Source organism: Chionomys nivalis, chromosome 4, assembly GCF_950005125.1.
Source record: "Chionomys nivalis chromosome 4, mChiNiv1.1, whole genome shotgun sequence".
Lineage (NCBI taxonomy): Eukaryota > Metazoa > Chordata > Mammalia > Rodentia > Cricetidae > Chionomys > Chionomys nivalis.
Window position 1 is genome coordinate 51,518,364 of NC_080089.1, and position 15,818 is coordinate 51,534,181.

The following is a 15,818-nucleotide window of genomic DNA, read 5'->3' on the forward strand; positions in this document are numbered from 1 at the left end:
CATAGTTGCTCAAAACAATACTAACTGAGCCCAGATAGGTACAGGAGTCAAAACAATACTAACTAAACCCAGATAGCTACAGGAGTCAAAATAATACTAACTGAACCCAGATAGCTACAGGAGTCAGAGTCAACAGTTGGAATGCAATGCATTTCCTTATGATAATGAGCCTGCTTTCCCCAGATGTGAAGACTCCCTGGGCAATTCATGCTACCACTATAGAAACAGCAAGAACCATTATGGGCAAGATGTTGCTCTAGAAGCTGCTTCTGTGTATCCCAGTTGAGAAGAGTCAGTACAGGAAACAATAAAGCCCATTTCAAAGGGAGAAAGGGGAAAAGCTTCAGATACAAATATTATTGAACAGCATAAAGACTGTAAATGCATGAAGGAGAAGCCAAGCTCAACATGGCTCTAGCCACAAGCCTTCCTGGGGGGATATGGGTAGCAGGAATCTCTAAATGCTCAGTGAGACAAAACCAGTGAAGAGAGACCTGCAAGGAAACAAATGCCTAGCCCTCCCAAACTTCAAATCTAATCTTGGGTCCTGCTAAGAAAATGACTCCTCCAGTGGACAGGTCAGCAGTAGAGCAGAGTCCCTCTAGTTATTTTGTGTGACTTCCAGGACAGTGTTCAGACTCCCTCTTGGTACACAATTTATGATTTAAAACAGAGCTACCCTGGGACCAGACAACAGGAAGCAATCCCAAGTCAAAGAGCCTGAGTTTAACCTGCTCTGCAACACACAGAGATGGCCTAGTGTGGCAGCTGTGGAGTGGGGGGGGTTGCCAAGGCGTACAAGTGGCTGGAGGTGCAGCTCAGACAGGGCCGAGGACAGGAGAAGGTAGTAGGTGACTGGAATAGACCTCGTTAGAAGACCAGCACAGGCGATTGAAAGCTCTGAACTGCAGCTTAGCAGGTACATTTAACCTCTGGAGTCAAGTATCTGCTGATCGTCACTGTTAAAGGATCTGAAAACTCTGGGACTCTAGCAGAATATTTGACATCCACAGCATCATCTTCAGAGGGAAGATCAATATCTCTTGGGCACAGGAAGTCTGAAGACGTGTCTTCTACCTGCACAGATCGGAGAGCTGTGCTTGTCTCCAAAATTCTCAGTGAACTCAAGAGACACCCCCCAGGCTAGAACATAAGTCACCCAGTAAGTAAATTGAAAAAAATTCATCTGAATCTTGGCATTTCCATTTTCATGAAACCAATAAAACACTAATGGAGCTACAAGGTCAGATCCTGATACAGTAATAGTGTTGAGTTCTACTACCTTATTCATTCTCTCTCTCTCCTCTCTCTCTCTCTCTCTCTCTCTCTCTCTCTCTCTCTCTCTCTCTCTCTCTGTCTCTCTCTCTCTCTCTGAAACAGTCGTGGTTGTTTCTGAAACTCACTCTGTAGACCAGGCTGTCTTTAAACTCATAGAGATCCACCTGCCTCTGCCTCTTGAGAGCTGGGCTTAAAGCCATGTGCCACTATTACCTGGCCCACCTTATTCTCATTTTTGATAGGTCATACAAACTAAGATTCAAGAGTTAAAGTAAACATAGATAGATAAATAATAAAGTACATCCTACATAAATTTAACAGATATCTACCAATAGACAGCAGATAGGGTATACATTTTCTTTTTGGCAGTCCATAAGCTCCTCTCTTAAATAGATCACAGTTTAGCCCACAAAAAAAGCCTTAACAAATACAAAAGAGGAAGAAAAATATAAGATCATAGTTTTATCCAAAACTATAGATCAATTGTAGGATGCTGAAGAATATACTCTGGAATGGGCAATGAAGAAATCAGGGGGAAATTTTTACAATTCTTTGCAGTCAAATGAAATTCAAAGTACAAACTACCAGAACCTTTGAGATACAGCTTAAGGCATTTTTGAGAGGCAAGTCAATAACGATCAGTGTTTAGTTTTTAAAAATCAGAGAATCATCAAACAATCTAATAATGTTCTTCAATGGCTTAGAAAAGCAAAAGCAAGTCCTATTCCATCATAGTAGGTGACAAAACTAATAAAAACATAAAAAAATTAACAAACAGAAAACTAAGGAAAACAAAACACAGAATTAGTCAAACAGAAGTTGGTTCTTTGAAAAGATAAAACAAGATTGGCAGAAACCTTTAGACCCTCAATGGTCCTACTCAGCTTGACCCGTTCCACTCTTTCCTTAGCAAATTTCCATTCATCTCCCCACATGCTGTCGTGAACCATTTACAGGTTCCATCCCTTCTCCTGGGAGCCCAACCAGCATTTGACCTATTGGGTAAAAATGAAGTATTGGCAGCATCACACATGCCCCTCCCTCAGAAAGGTATGACAGTGATCAAGCTAAGATCCTGGATGGCATCTTTGTGATAATTTTTAGCTGATAATCCAATTTTCACTACCCACTGACTTCTTCCAAAGCCAGCACCTTGTCAGTCCCAGGTACTATTTACAGTGGGTTGCAGGGGAGGTTTTGTTCAAACTTTCTGGGTTCATCATGGTAACAACTACAGACTGCTCAGGGATTTGAACTTGGTAAGCAGTAAGCAAACATTCATCCTCCCTGCATTTCTTTATCCTTTCGAAGAAGTGGATGCCAGTTGTTGAATTCTTTATGGAAGTCACCAACATAGCTTTTAAGACTTAATATAATCCTTACACTTCATTCCTCATTTTTCAAGTTTCCTGGATGACCCAACGAGAGGACATGTACCACTACAGAGTCATAAATGTCTCTGTGAATACAGAGAAAGCTAAGGGATTGTAATTGTGTATCTGACTCCTGGAGTTTTCAGTGCTCTTGACCTTAAGTTAAGAGACTTAGGCTTGAGGACGTGTGACTTTTTTAAGATTCATATTTGTAATTCCATTTATGTGTGTGGCAGGAGAGAGGGATATGAACACACTGTCAGTTATACCTGCTGGGAGAGGACAAATCAGTAGTCTCCAAGAGAATGACACTGGTTATATCAACCACTCCAGGGCATATCTCCTGTTCACTTGACAACAAATAATGGACTCCACAGTTTTTGTTTCTTTTTGTATGCTTTTATTTGGTTATAGTTGTTATAGTTGAGTTTCTATGGCTGTGACGAGACACTATGACCATGTCAACTCTTATTAAGGAAAACATTTGATGGGGTGTGTCACAGTTTTAGACGTTTAGTCCTATTATCATCATGGTGAGACATGGGAATGTGCAGGGAGACACGGTACTGGAGCTGAAAGTCCTACATCTTGTTTGGTAAGCAAAAGGAAGTGAATTGAGTGCCACACCGTGTGAAATTTGAGCAAAGGAGACCTCAAAGCCCACCCACACAGTGACATACTTCCTCCAACAAGGCCACACCTACTTTAACAAAATCACACCTCTTAACAATGCCACTCCCTCTGAATTTATGGGGGCTAATCACATTGAAACTACCAGAAGAGTTTTGTGGTTTTGTTATTATTTTACTTTTGGGTGATGCTGTATTTTGTTTTCTATATTTGGGGCATTTTTGGTGTATTGGGTTTTTGTTTTGTTTTTTGAGAAAGAACATAAAGTTGGGTGTGGGGGGAGAACCTAGATGAACTTGGAGAAGGGGAAGAATATGATCAAAATATATCAAAATATATTTAAATTTTTTAATAATAAAATATATTTTTAAAAAAGATTTTAGTGTGTGTGTGTGTGTGTGTGTAACAGGAAAGAGCGACATGTACACATGAGTCTGGCTCCAGTGGAGGCTGGAGAGGACAGGATATACAGGTGGTTGTGAACCACCTCACATGGCACCTAGCAACCAAGCTCAGGTCCTCTAGAAAGACAATGAACTCTCCCAGGTGCTGAGCTGCCTCTCCAGCGATGAATGTTCATTTTGTAAGTGGAAACAATTTGCTTTGTACTTCATATAAGCACCATGATAAAATGAAAGCAGTTTTATTAAAAACACCAAGTAATAGCAGGCAATTTAAATCTGTATAATAAATTTGATCAACTCACACAGAAGTGGTACCTACTAGTGACCAGAGCTAGATACTGCAGAGGGCTTACCTGGACTACAGTCCCAATTCTGCCACTTCCTGTGTGACTTAAGAAATTATTTAACTTATCTATTGTCTGATTTTTGTATCTATATAATATAGATAGTTAAAACTGAATAGTATTATTTAAATGACTAACGATTAAATAACACAATGTTTCATGGGAAGTCCCTCGCACAGAATCTGGAATACAGTGTATTTTCCCACAGATGTTAGCTACTATGAATTGTCAACTCTATTTCCTTTACTCATTTAAAATGACTTAATTGATGCTATAGTACTACAGATTTGATGGAGCTGTGATAGGGAACAATGGCATTTTCCAGAGTTTTTCAGGGGAATGGATAGCATGAACCTAAGGACTCTATCCTAAGCAATGAAGCACATTCCCTCCCATTCTTTCTGACTTCAAGAAAAAGAAACTTAGAACGAGAATCAGTACACCATTTCTATGCTTAGGAATGATGGTTTTGGGGGGGCATTTCTTTTCAAGCCTTAAATACTTTAATACCTAGGTGCTTATAAGTAACCACTGCTCTGTGTTTACTTAATGCTGTGCATAGGTTTCAGCTTTCATTAGCAAATCCTTCTGTCAGAACAGCAAAAGGAGAGGCAATGCTCTGTATGCCATTCATGTATTATCACCCAGTATTAGCTCACACTGACAACATTTCATAATAACACTGAGCCACTGATGATCATTCAGAAATAAAATATCAAATGGCACCTTACTTCTTCCTGACTTTCTTCTTTCTTTATACCAACTCCATGCCCAATAATAAACTCGAGTCTCCAGGTCCAAAAGACAATGCCAAGTTCAGCGCCTATGTCAGAGTATGCTTGAGTTTAGGGTGAATCGGTATTTCATACAGTTTTTCTGTTCTGTAAATAAATTAATCTATGCATGCTAAAGATCACAGCATACGTGACATTTTTGTTTAGCTCTAGATTCCTTAAGATAGTATTAGAGAAAAATCTCCACCAGGACATTCATTTTATTTGCAAAGCTCTGAGAGAGTCAAGATAAACCTCTCCAACCTCAAGCAGAAAACCTTTATTCTAGGAGAAATCACTTTCCATCTGATTTAGCCTCTATCTCCAGCAATCTGCTCTGAGGTGTGATGTCATAAATAATTGCCAAACTTATATGCTGGCGAAATTAAGAATCATAAAATGCTTCTCAAAGCAATTTACAACCCAGCTCAGAAAAGTGTCTGTTTAATGCGTAGTAAAAATCCTCTTCCACTGAATTCAGAGCCAGGCTTAGAGGCTGTGAATGGAAAGAAGGGGACAGCTGGTGCTGCCTTCTTCCCTGGGGTTTTCTATTCAGCTGGAGCCTGGGCATCCTTTTTCACGTGCCCACATGACCTTCACATCCTTTCAAGCAGTTTCTTTTCTTTTGAGGTGGTTGATGTTTTGGGAACCACCGGGAGGTCGTTTTCTTTGGATTTTTGCTTCTTAATTTTCCTCATTTTGACTGACACTTTGACAAGGGTGCTGAACTAGGAAGGTGGGAGGGGAGACATCGCCTTGAAGTTCATTGGAGGCCCTGCTTGTTCACAGGGAACCTTTTCCTCTGCGGAAGCTGCAAACTGCTAGTTCCCTTCAGATGCCGAGATTCTATCCCGAGCTATCTGTTCACGGAGACACCAGACATGGCTAGACAGTGCTTCATGAGCAGCGGTGTGGATCATATATTTGTCCTCAAGGAGCCATTTATTTATCTGTGGCCTCTTCTGCCTGCACTCCAGAGAGCAGGCCGCATTCCCAGACACTGCAGAGCCTGTCACCAGAAAGCCGAGCAACCTGCTTAGCCCAGCAATCAGTCTTTCATTCCAATCTGCTCTTGCCACTGGCACTTCTTCCATCCTTAATTACCACACTTGTCACCTCGGCCCTGATAGGATGAACGGCACAAGCCAGATCAAGCTGTGGAACCAGTCTCTCTGCAAACGCTCTTCCCGGACATCAGAAATACAGAGAACAAGACAGAAAGCAGAGAAGTAGAATGACGATTTTCAGACCAGTGAGACACGCTCTGCCAGCCTTTTTTTTCCTTGGCCCATGAATCTCTCTAGGAAAGTCAGATCCTGAGCCATTGATTCTGTTCAGGCTTCTGTCCCCTCTTTAGCCAGCTGGGAGCATGAAGGCCTCACTCCTGACTCCCAGGAGAATCCTGCCTTCTACCCTTGTGCTGTCTTCCTGCAACACCTTCTGTTTGGAAGCTGCCACCCGGAAGGATCAAAGACAAAGACAAAATGCAAGGTCTTAGCTGCCTGTGTCCGCAGATTCCTCTTAGCTTGCTCTATGTGTGTGTGTGTGTGGTGGTGGTGGGGCATCGGTGCCTTTATCTCTCTTCTGAACACATATTTCTTCCTACATTTTCCACTCCCAAGTAACTACTATCCCTGTACAAATGTTATCAAAAGGCAGATGCACAAATCACCGAAGTAGTGCCAGAACGAGTGGATTTGCTGATCTAACACCTCACTGTTCACAGGTTACAGTCCTGGACCATTGTGTTTTAAAGATTTATCTTCCCCCTTTCTCCCTGATCCGTCCTGCTACAAGTAACATTCTATAGACTGAGCAGGATGTGTGTGTGTGTGTGTATTTGTGTGTGTATGTGTGTGTGTGTATGTGTGTGTGTATGCAATACAACTAAGGGACCAGAAGGTCATGAATTTGAAAGAGAGGAAGGAGGATTTGAACGGAGGAAAAGAAGAACTATAACTATATTATAATCTCAAACATGAATAAAAGTACTTAACACTTGTTTATTATTTTATCCTTCCATGCTGACTGCCAGGCTGTGCCATATTTCTGTCCAAGAGAGGTGTGTTGACATGGCCCCATTGGTTCAATCTCTTCACTGCGTTTCTTGCTGTGATCAGGAAATCAGCTGCCGTGTAACTGGAGGCACACCGTTAAGAGAAGAGTTAAGGCGAATTAATACTGATTACTTCTGATCATGAGGTTGAAAGTTTCATTTGATGATATTATACTCCCATGAAAGCAATTTGGTAATTAAAGTGTGAGATATTGAATTAGCCATTTCCTCATTCTCAGGCACCACGAGTTCAGAAAGTGCCAAGTTCGCTCAGTAGTTGTATATATATCTAATTGCCTTTAAAAAGAAGACAAGCAAAATATTAGAAGACACAGTGGTATAGGTGTGGGGATTATCTCAAAAAGTGCTTACCTAACTCTCACAAAAGCCCTGTGTTGCATCCTTAGTACTGCATAAACACACCTGCGGTCCCTGCACTCACGTGTGAGGTGGAGGCTGAAGAATCAGAGATGCAAGGGAATCCTCACCACACCAGAATCTGAGGCCATCATTGTATACCTGAGGCTCCGTCTCAAAACAAATAACAAATAAAACTAGTTCTACAATAGTCCTTCTAGTCCTCAACAGTAGTTCCACAGCACTGCATCTGAACAATAGTCCCACGGCACTGCATCTCAACAATAGTCCCACAGCACTGCATCTCAACAGTAGTCCCACGGCACTGCATCTCAACAGTAGTTCCACAGCACTGCATCTCAACAATAGTCCCACGGCACTGCATCTCAACAATAGTCCCACAGCACTGCATCTCAACAATAGTCCCACGGCACTGCATCTCAACAGTAGTCCCACGGCACTGCATCTCAACAATAGTCCCACGGCACTGCATCTCAACAATAGTCCCACGGCACTGCATCTCAACAGTAGTTCCACGGCACTGCATCTCAACAGTAGTTCCACAGCACTGCATCTCAACAATAGTCCCACGGCACTGCATCTCAACAGTAGTCCCACGGCACTGCATCTGAACAATAGTCCCACGGCACTGCATCTGAACAATAGTCCCACAGCACTGCATCTCAACAATAGTCCCACGGCACTGCATCTCAACAGTAGTCCCACGGCACTGCATCTCAACAATAGTCCCATGGCACTGCATCTCAACAACACTTGACGGCTCTCCATCTCAACAATGCTCCACTATCTCTTGCTGTCTCTATTTTTAGTTTCAATGCCATTTTTAATTTATTCTAATTTTAAAAAGCAAACAATTTATTTAATTAACAATGCAATTTTTAGTGAAATGAAGACACTAGCTTTCATTGAACAATATTTCTAGATACATTTTCTAGATGTATATAGTTTAATATCCTAGCAAACCTAAAAATTATTCTGTATGTGAGGTTGTTTGCATTTTTAGATGATGAAACGTGAGACTTAGATAAGTGAAGTGAGTTCTCTAAGCTAGAGTAGGGCAAAGCCAGGATGAAAATCCAGATCTATTTCATTCCCATGAATGTGAAAATTCATGCTCATTGTCTACGTTATTAATCAGGCTTAGTAGCTTATTAAGGTAAATAAACCCATTAGGATTAACTTGTAAGCAGAGTATTTTCTGACTTGTCTTGTTTGAATGAGAGCTGCCTGGGCCCAGCTTTGCTAGGAGGTCAGGCTGTTGAATATTCCCCGCTCCTGGCAACTTACCTGTGCAGAGAGAAGGAGCCAGCAGGTGGCTCAGGTGATCTGCAAAGATGGGTGAACACAGGTCTTTCTTCTCAGGGGCATCAGAGAGAAAAGAGTTAAGAAAATGCCAAAGTAGTAGGTTGACAGCATTGAGTCCTCATTTGGTATTAGAATAAGAAAGGAAGGAAAGACGGGAGGGAGGGAGGGAGGGAGGGAGGGAGGGAGGGAGGGAGGGAGGGAGGGAGGGAGGGAGGGAGGAAAGAGAAAGGGTACTGTCTTTTGGCATCATAATAAGTCTTATTCTACTTGATTAAGAATAAACCTAGAAAGAGTCACCAAAGAATATTTTTAATGACCCAAGAAGACAAAAGAAGTAAAGAAAAGAGCCTAAAAGAAAATACCCCCCCAAATAGTATCCATAGTGGGTCTAGGAATAGGAGTACAGTTTGAAGTATTTGTCTCTTTATGTTCTTTTTATCTTACAGTTTCTCAAATTATAGTGTAAGTTTAGCTGGAGAGGAAAGGGCCTTTCACTTGGGTAATAAAACAGGTGGCTCAGTGCCTCAGAAACAAAGCCTCATGATTTCACAACCCACTAGCTGTGTGGCCTCAATTTCCATGTGAACATGGGTTCCTTTATTCATGTAGCTCAATACAAGGTAAATGCTATAATTATATAATAATCATTATCCACTATATCTACAGAAGAGTGATGCTTTGTTCATAGTGGTATTAGTTAGTTTTCTGCCTTTTAACTGGAATAGCTATTTTGTTTTATTATAAGTAGGTAAAATAATTCAAAATATGCTATTAAATGTTTTTACATTTGTTTACTGGTTTAAATAGGTCCGTGACTTTAACTGTTTGCTTCTGTGCTCAACCTCCGTACAATGACCGTCCAGGGCAACATGTAAGCAGAGTCATTTGGAGGAGACAATAGGAACTGGTAGCTGGGACATGGCAAACCATCTGCATTGACTGTAATGTCGGGGAAGAGAACCAGCTAACAGTGGGGTTTAGGAGCTAATTAAAAAGTCAAGTCAGCAATGTTCCAAAACTGGAGTTCAGTTGAGCTTACTACCATGTGGAAGGTTGTGTTCTGCTCCATTTACAGAGAGTTATTATTCAGATAATTTTATGAGCATGGAAACAGATCCAAGAGCATAATAGAATTGACTGAATGATACTATATCTGATTTTGCCTCTACAGGCTTGTAATGCTGATGAACCCCTGAACTAGAGTTGTATACAGACCAAAAGGGACAAATTCTATTACTTGATGTTAAAGAATTCAGGTTTCTAAGTTTGAATTTTCCTTTAAATGAATAAAGCCTTCCCAGTCATCAGTCTCAAAAGAGTTGAACTGCCGGCATTGGGACAGGCGATCTTCAGTCCTCACTGTGGAAGCTGACTCTTTCTTATGACATGCTTTAAGTATTTCTTTATAGAACAAGTCTATTCTAAAAGTTTATACAGTTCAGTCACTTTGAGTCCATATAAATATGTGGAGGGACAAACTGGACAACTCTAGACATGACAGGAGTTATTGCTGCAAAAAACCCGCATCAAGCATGTTTTCTGTCACCCTTGTATAATCATCTTTCTGCCAGATGCTATTGAAAGTTGGTTTTGCTCTCTCTCTCTCTCTCTCTCTCTCTCTCTCTCTCTCTCTCTCTCTCTTTCTCTCTGTGTGCATGTGTGTGTGTGTGTGTGTGCATAGTATTTATGTCTACAGCCTTCTTACCTATCTGTGATGCATTAGCCTAGAAATTTTATAACTATGGATTTCTCCTCTGGATTATTGAATTACTTTTCTCTAGTATTAGCATTGTGAGAGTGGCTTCTTACACAATTCCAATCTACTCCTGGGACCAACCAGTCTAGAGAAACAGTGTTCTGGGTATAGACTGATGAAATAAAATGATTGAATTGCTGTCAGGCCCAAAGGGAAAGCTAGTTTTTTATCAGGATATGAGTCAGAAGCAGTTGAAGATTCCAGACAGTTCATTCATTTCTGCAGAGTAGATACAGAACTATAAGAATGTCTGCATTCACCCAGGGATTGCACCTAACTGGTCCCAGCAGAGAGACAATAGACTAATCTGGACATTCCTAGCATGCTGCTGCATGTGTGTAGTATGAGCTGACAAGCTGAATGATAACCTTCTAGGCTCTGCCTTTCCCTCATATGACAATAGCAAAGAGGTTAGACTTGCTTTTCCTTCTCCCATTTTCTTTTAGCTCCAAAGTGCTTAAGTCTCTGAATATCTTTGAGCTATTTCCTCCTATGATGGGGGTTTTGATTTATACGTTCCTGTGTTATTTTCAGAGTTGCGTGTCTCTTGCCACACATTAGCACCACAGTATGATTTGTATTCCTTTACTAGATTTCAGATCACCTCAAAGATCTACCATCCATCCAAAATGCTTTCCGGATTATTTCCTTTTCCCAAGAAACCATCTCATTCAGTGGTTTCCCTGATATCAGTTCTGGAAAAGTGGGGCTCTGTAGCACCAGCGAAGTAAGTTGTACTGGAGCTAAAAGAAGCAGAGCCTCTCTCTGCTATTTTCTTCTCTCTAAATTTGCAATTGGACAGATCAAGTCATCGAACCCGAATTATGCTATATATTTGATAAAGGTGAGTTGAGAGGACATATGCAACCAAGCAGAAGAGGAATGTTTCCATCGCATTACACTAGAAAAGGCAAAGCATCAGCTTTAGCCTCCAATTAATTAAGTGAAGAATTGCTGGAATCCAGAAGCTAACTTCCTGCTGAGGTCCTGTCTAACCCATGCTTCAAATGTATATGCGTTTGTAATAGAGACACTGCCTAGCTGAAGAGTAACTATTACAGCATTTACCCAGAGGATAGTTCACACATGTGCAGTATAAATAACTGGCAAGGAATTAAACAACAACAACAAAAAAAAACACTGTAAGGGCAACAAAAAAGCTGAGGAAATTTACCTAATGAATAAGCTCTTATTAATAGGCAATCAGTCTGGACCAGATGGATCCACTACTGGGTTTTACCAGACATATAAATTAGTGTTTTGAACACTAATTCTTTGTAAATTATTTAATAAAATATAGAAGAATGGCACACTAATTTAATTAACACTTATTTAATGGACTCAAATTCACCTGATACCAAAACACAGTAAGTGCTTAGCAGCAATAACAAAGAGAATTATAGAGCAATATGTCTGATATGTGTAGATAGATAGATAGATATCCTAGAGGCGTCACTAGGAGAACCTTAGATCTTAGATCTGACTAATTTTTTAAGAAAAACAACAGGATAAAATAATCAACATACAAAACCCTGGTAGATTTTCACTATATCAAAATAAATTTGCTAAAAAAGAATTCGGGAGAAAAATCCCACTTGTAACAACTTCAAACAATAAAAGTGTCACAATAATCCTATAAGATAATTAAAAATTCTTTACAGTGAAAAGTTTTAGACATTGAAGAAGATATTAGAAGATGGAAAGGCATCCCATTCTTGTTGCTCATAGATAGGCCAAATTAATATCATAAAAATGTCTATATTACAGAAAGTGATATATAGATAGAATGTAATCACCATCAAAATGTCAATGGCTTTCTTTGCAGAAATAGACCAATCAATCCTGGTTTTCATATGGAAGCAAAGAAGATCCCAAATAGCCAAGGCAGTCCTAAGTATATAGAGCAATGTTTGGAGAGGACTCTCTAACTGCTTTCAATTATATTGCAGGGCCATAGTAACAAAACCCAGCATGGTACCGATACGAAAGCAGATAGTCAGGAAGTGCAATAGAATAGATGGCCCAGATATAAAGCCAAGCAGTCACAGGAGCCTAAGTTTTGACAAAGAAGCCAAAAAATATACATTGGAGTAAAGACAGACTTCAAAAAATAATGCTGGGGGAAGTGGATATTCACATGTGGAAGAGTGAAAATAGCTTCGTATTTCTTGCCCTATTTCCTTCCCTCTATAAAAATCAGCTTCAAATAGATCAAAGACCCTAATGTGAGACTCAGAACTCTGGAGCTGTTAGAACAAAAGGTCGGGAAAGCACTATAAGATACAGGAATAGGCCAAGACTTCCTGAACAGGATTCTAGTTGTTCAGAAAATAACTTCAACAACTGAAAAGTGGAAACTTGTGAAATTTCAAAGCTTCTGTACAGGAAGGAAAATAGCTAATCAAATAAGAGATAGCTTACAGAATAGGAAAAAAAATCTTTGACAGTTATACATTTGACAGATGATTAATACTTAGAACATACAGAGGACTCAAAGGAACAAACAGTCTAAACCTAAACAAGCCAGACAATAGTGGGCTAATGAAATGGACAGACTGTTTTCAAAAGATGAAAACACAAAGAACTATCAAACACTTGAGAAATCTTTAACCCCCTAGGCATCAGAAAAAGGAAATTTAAAACTGTGTTAAAATTCCATCCTTCCCCGGAAGAATGGATATCATGAGTGGAGAGAAATTAGACCCGGGAAGCTGTACCTACTGCTGGTAAAAATGAACGTAGGTCAGCCATTATGGGAATCAATATGGAAGTTCCTTAAAACATTAAAGGTAGGCCTACACATAACCTAGCTTTACCGCCCCTGGGCATTTACTTAAAGAGCTCAATATCATCATATTAAGGAGATCTTGCATGGCAATGTATGTTCCTACAGTGTTCATAATAGCTAAGTGACGGAAGCAAACCAGGGGCCGAACAACAGAAGATAGGGAATTACGGCATGGTGGAACTTTTCACAACTTCAAAGAAGAAAGTTCTTTGCTTCATATTAAGCCAACCATCTAGTACCTGGAAGGCAAATCTCATATTTTCTCTCATATGCATTTCCTAGATTCTGTACCGATACATAAAATCATGTGCATATAGATGACACCAGAGCAGAAATGAAATCATCTAAGGGCAAAAATGAAGTTAAAAGGAGAAAAGAAGAGAAAAAAAAAGAGGTTTGTGGCTTGCTGGGAGAGTTACTCAGCATACAACATATAACTGTATAAAAACGTGCTTATGGAACACAATACCATGTGCAGTGAATATATACAAGGAACTATTCAATTTATAAAGAGATCACACTGTTTCTGGGCTAGAAACCAGAAAGTGTGGCGGTCAAACAGACATGACTCCGGCATTTAAATTTGTCAGCATAGCTGAGTGGAGAGACTCTGGGGCTTCGGTTTCATTACCGACTTCATGTGGCATGATAATAATTGAGTGGGCTTTCATTTACAGAGTTGTTACATTGCCTCGCATGATCAAGTGCTCCATTAAATTTGAACTCCCTTTTTAAGCCGCTAATACACAACATGCCTCGCAGTGTTGTTCTGTGCCTCTTTTGGTGCCGAGCAAAGATGACAGAAATTAGATGCATTAATATCCGAACTTACAGTAATTTATATTGGCTTTTCTTTAGGGAAGCTTACAAGGTTTGCTGGGGCTATAACTCATGCAGAGAGGTGGTAATTATCTTGATGACTGGGAAGGAACCATGTTGGGAACATTTTCCCTGAGTGTTTAGCATCTGTGGCTCCCTGTACCCAGGGTTCTGGAAATACCTCCAATGTTTACCATGGATGTTTATCCTCTCTTTGCTACTTGCTTTTGGCATTTTTATTAAAAATTTAAAACACTCCTATATTTTTATTAAAAATTCTCTACTTGCTTATGGCAAAAAACTTGAAAATATGGGTAAGTAAAATGAAGCATGAATTATTAAAAATTTACCCATGATCCTACACCGCTTTTCTGGATATTTTCTTATGGTATTACACTCAATATGGACAGGAAATGAGGTCTCTCTCACATCCATGTGGGCATTACCTTAATATATGCTTGGGTTGTCTTGTTTTTTAACCAGATAGCCATGAGATTTTTTTTTTCAGAGGAGATACAGCCTGGGTTTTCAAATACTTTTCAATACTTAGATAAATGAATAACTTACTGTGTGCTGTAGCCAGGTTAGCTGCTTCAAGTTCTCTACTACTAATAATACCCTGTTTGAAGCATATTTTGTAATTTCTAGTAATTTTTAAAACGTTTGCATACAATAAATATTGTACTTAAGCAAAATTCTCGTGTAAGTTTACATTTTAAAGATTTATTTATTTTATATGTATGAATAACTTGCCGGCAGGTATGTGTAACATTTGCCTGCTTGTACTTGCAGAGGCCACAAGAGGGCATCAGATCCTCTAGAACTGGAATTACAGGTGGGCTGTGAGCTGCCACGTGGGTGCTGGGAATGGAACCAAGGTCCTCGGTAAGAGCAAGTGCACTTAACTACGAGCCATTTCTCCAGTCTCAAGTTTACAGTTCTTAACTGTGGAAAATGCCAGAGCTATAAAGATTAGACATTTACTGTCATTTTTGGATCATGACCATACAAGGTTAGAATTAACAGACTTTCTTCCTCACATCACTAACCTGTTAGACAAATAGCAGGACCTAGGTGTGCGGCACAGTAGGGAGCTCGCCTGTTGGGATAGTGAATGAGCTGAGCCTACCTCACTGATATATTCCTCCTACAAATATACTCAGTCTTCAAACTAAAGCAAGGAGGACTATCATTTACACTGTGTGTGTGTGCGTGTGCACATTTATACATTGTTACCACTTATACATATACTATTGTGATGTGCACATGTGCACATTTATACATTGTTACCACATATACACATACTATTGTGGGATGTACATGTGTACACTTATACATTATGTTACCACATATGAACATACTATTGTGATGTGCACATGCGCACATTTAAACATTATGTTACCACATATACACATACTATTGTGATGGTGACTTTAAAAAATACAAACAGCTGGAAATGTTTGCTTTTCATTTTCCCTAAGTTTCAGTGGTTTTGCTTTGCTTTGCTTTGTTTTAATCACCAACTGATTTCCTTGACTACTTCCCATGGTTTTGTAGGAAGCTGCTTTCCCTTTGCCTTGAATATTCAGAGTAGTTTCAAGTCTGCTTGCGCAAGTATCATTAAAAAAGCACATTTAAAAAGCCAAGAACTGAGGCTGTACCTTACAGGTTGAGAGCTCACCTAGCATGCACGAAGCCCTGGGTTCAATCCCTACTACCACCAAATAAATAAATAAACTCATAAACACATAATTAAAATTTCAAAGCTGAGGCTATATACCAGAATAACAAGTCAGAATTTCTGGAAGTGAGACTTAGGTTTTGTTGCCATGACTACAATGGACCCAGTAACTTAACAGAACAGATAGCCTTGTCTCACTGTGGTTCTAGCTCCTAGAACTCTGAAATCACCAA

The 15,818-nt window shown here is 39.8% G+C and overlaps 1 protein-coding gene across 1 annotated transcript; it reads right to left on the minus strand.

Annotated features, from left to right (window-relative positions):
• Positions 1–7,432: 7,432 nt before the first annotated feature.
• On the minus strand, positions 7,433–7,978 carry LOC130873509 (keratin-associated protein 9-1-like). The gene has a single exon (XM_057768368.1). It carries the CDS (start codon positions 7,976–7,978, stop codon positions 7,433–7,435), a length of 546 nt encoding a protein of 181 aa, XP_057624351.1.
• Positions 7,979–15,818: the final 7,840 nt, after the last annotated feature.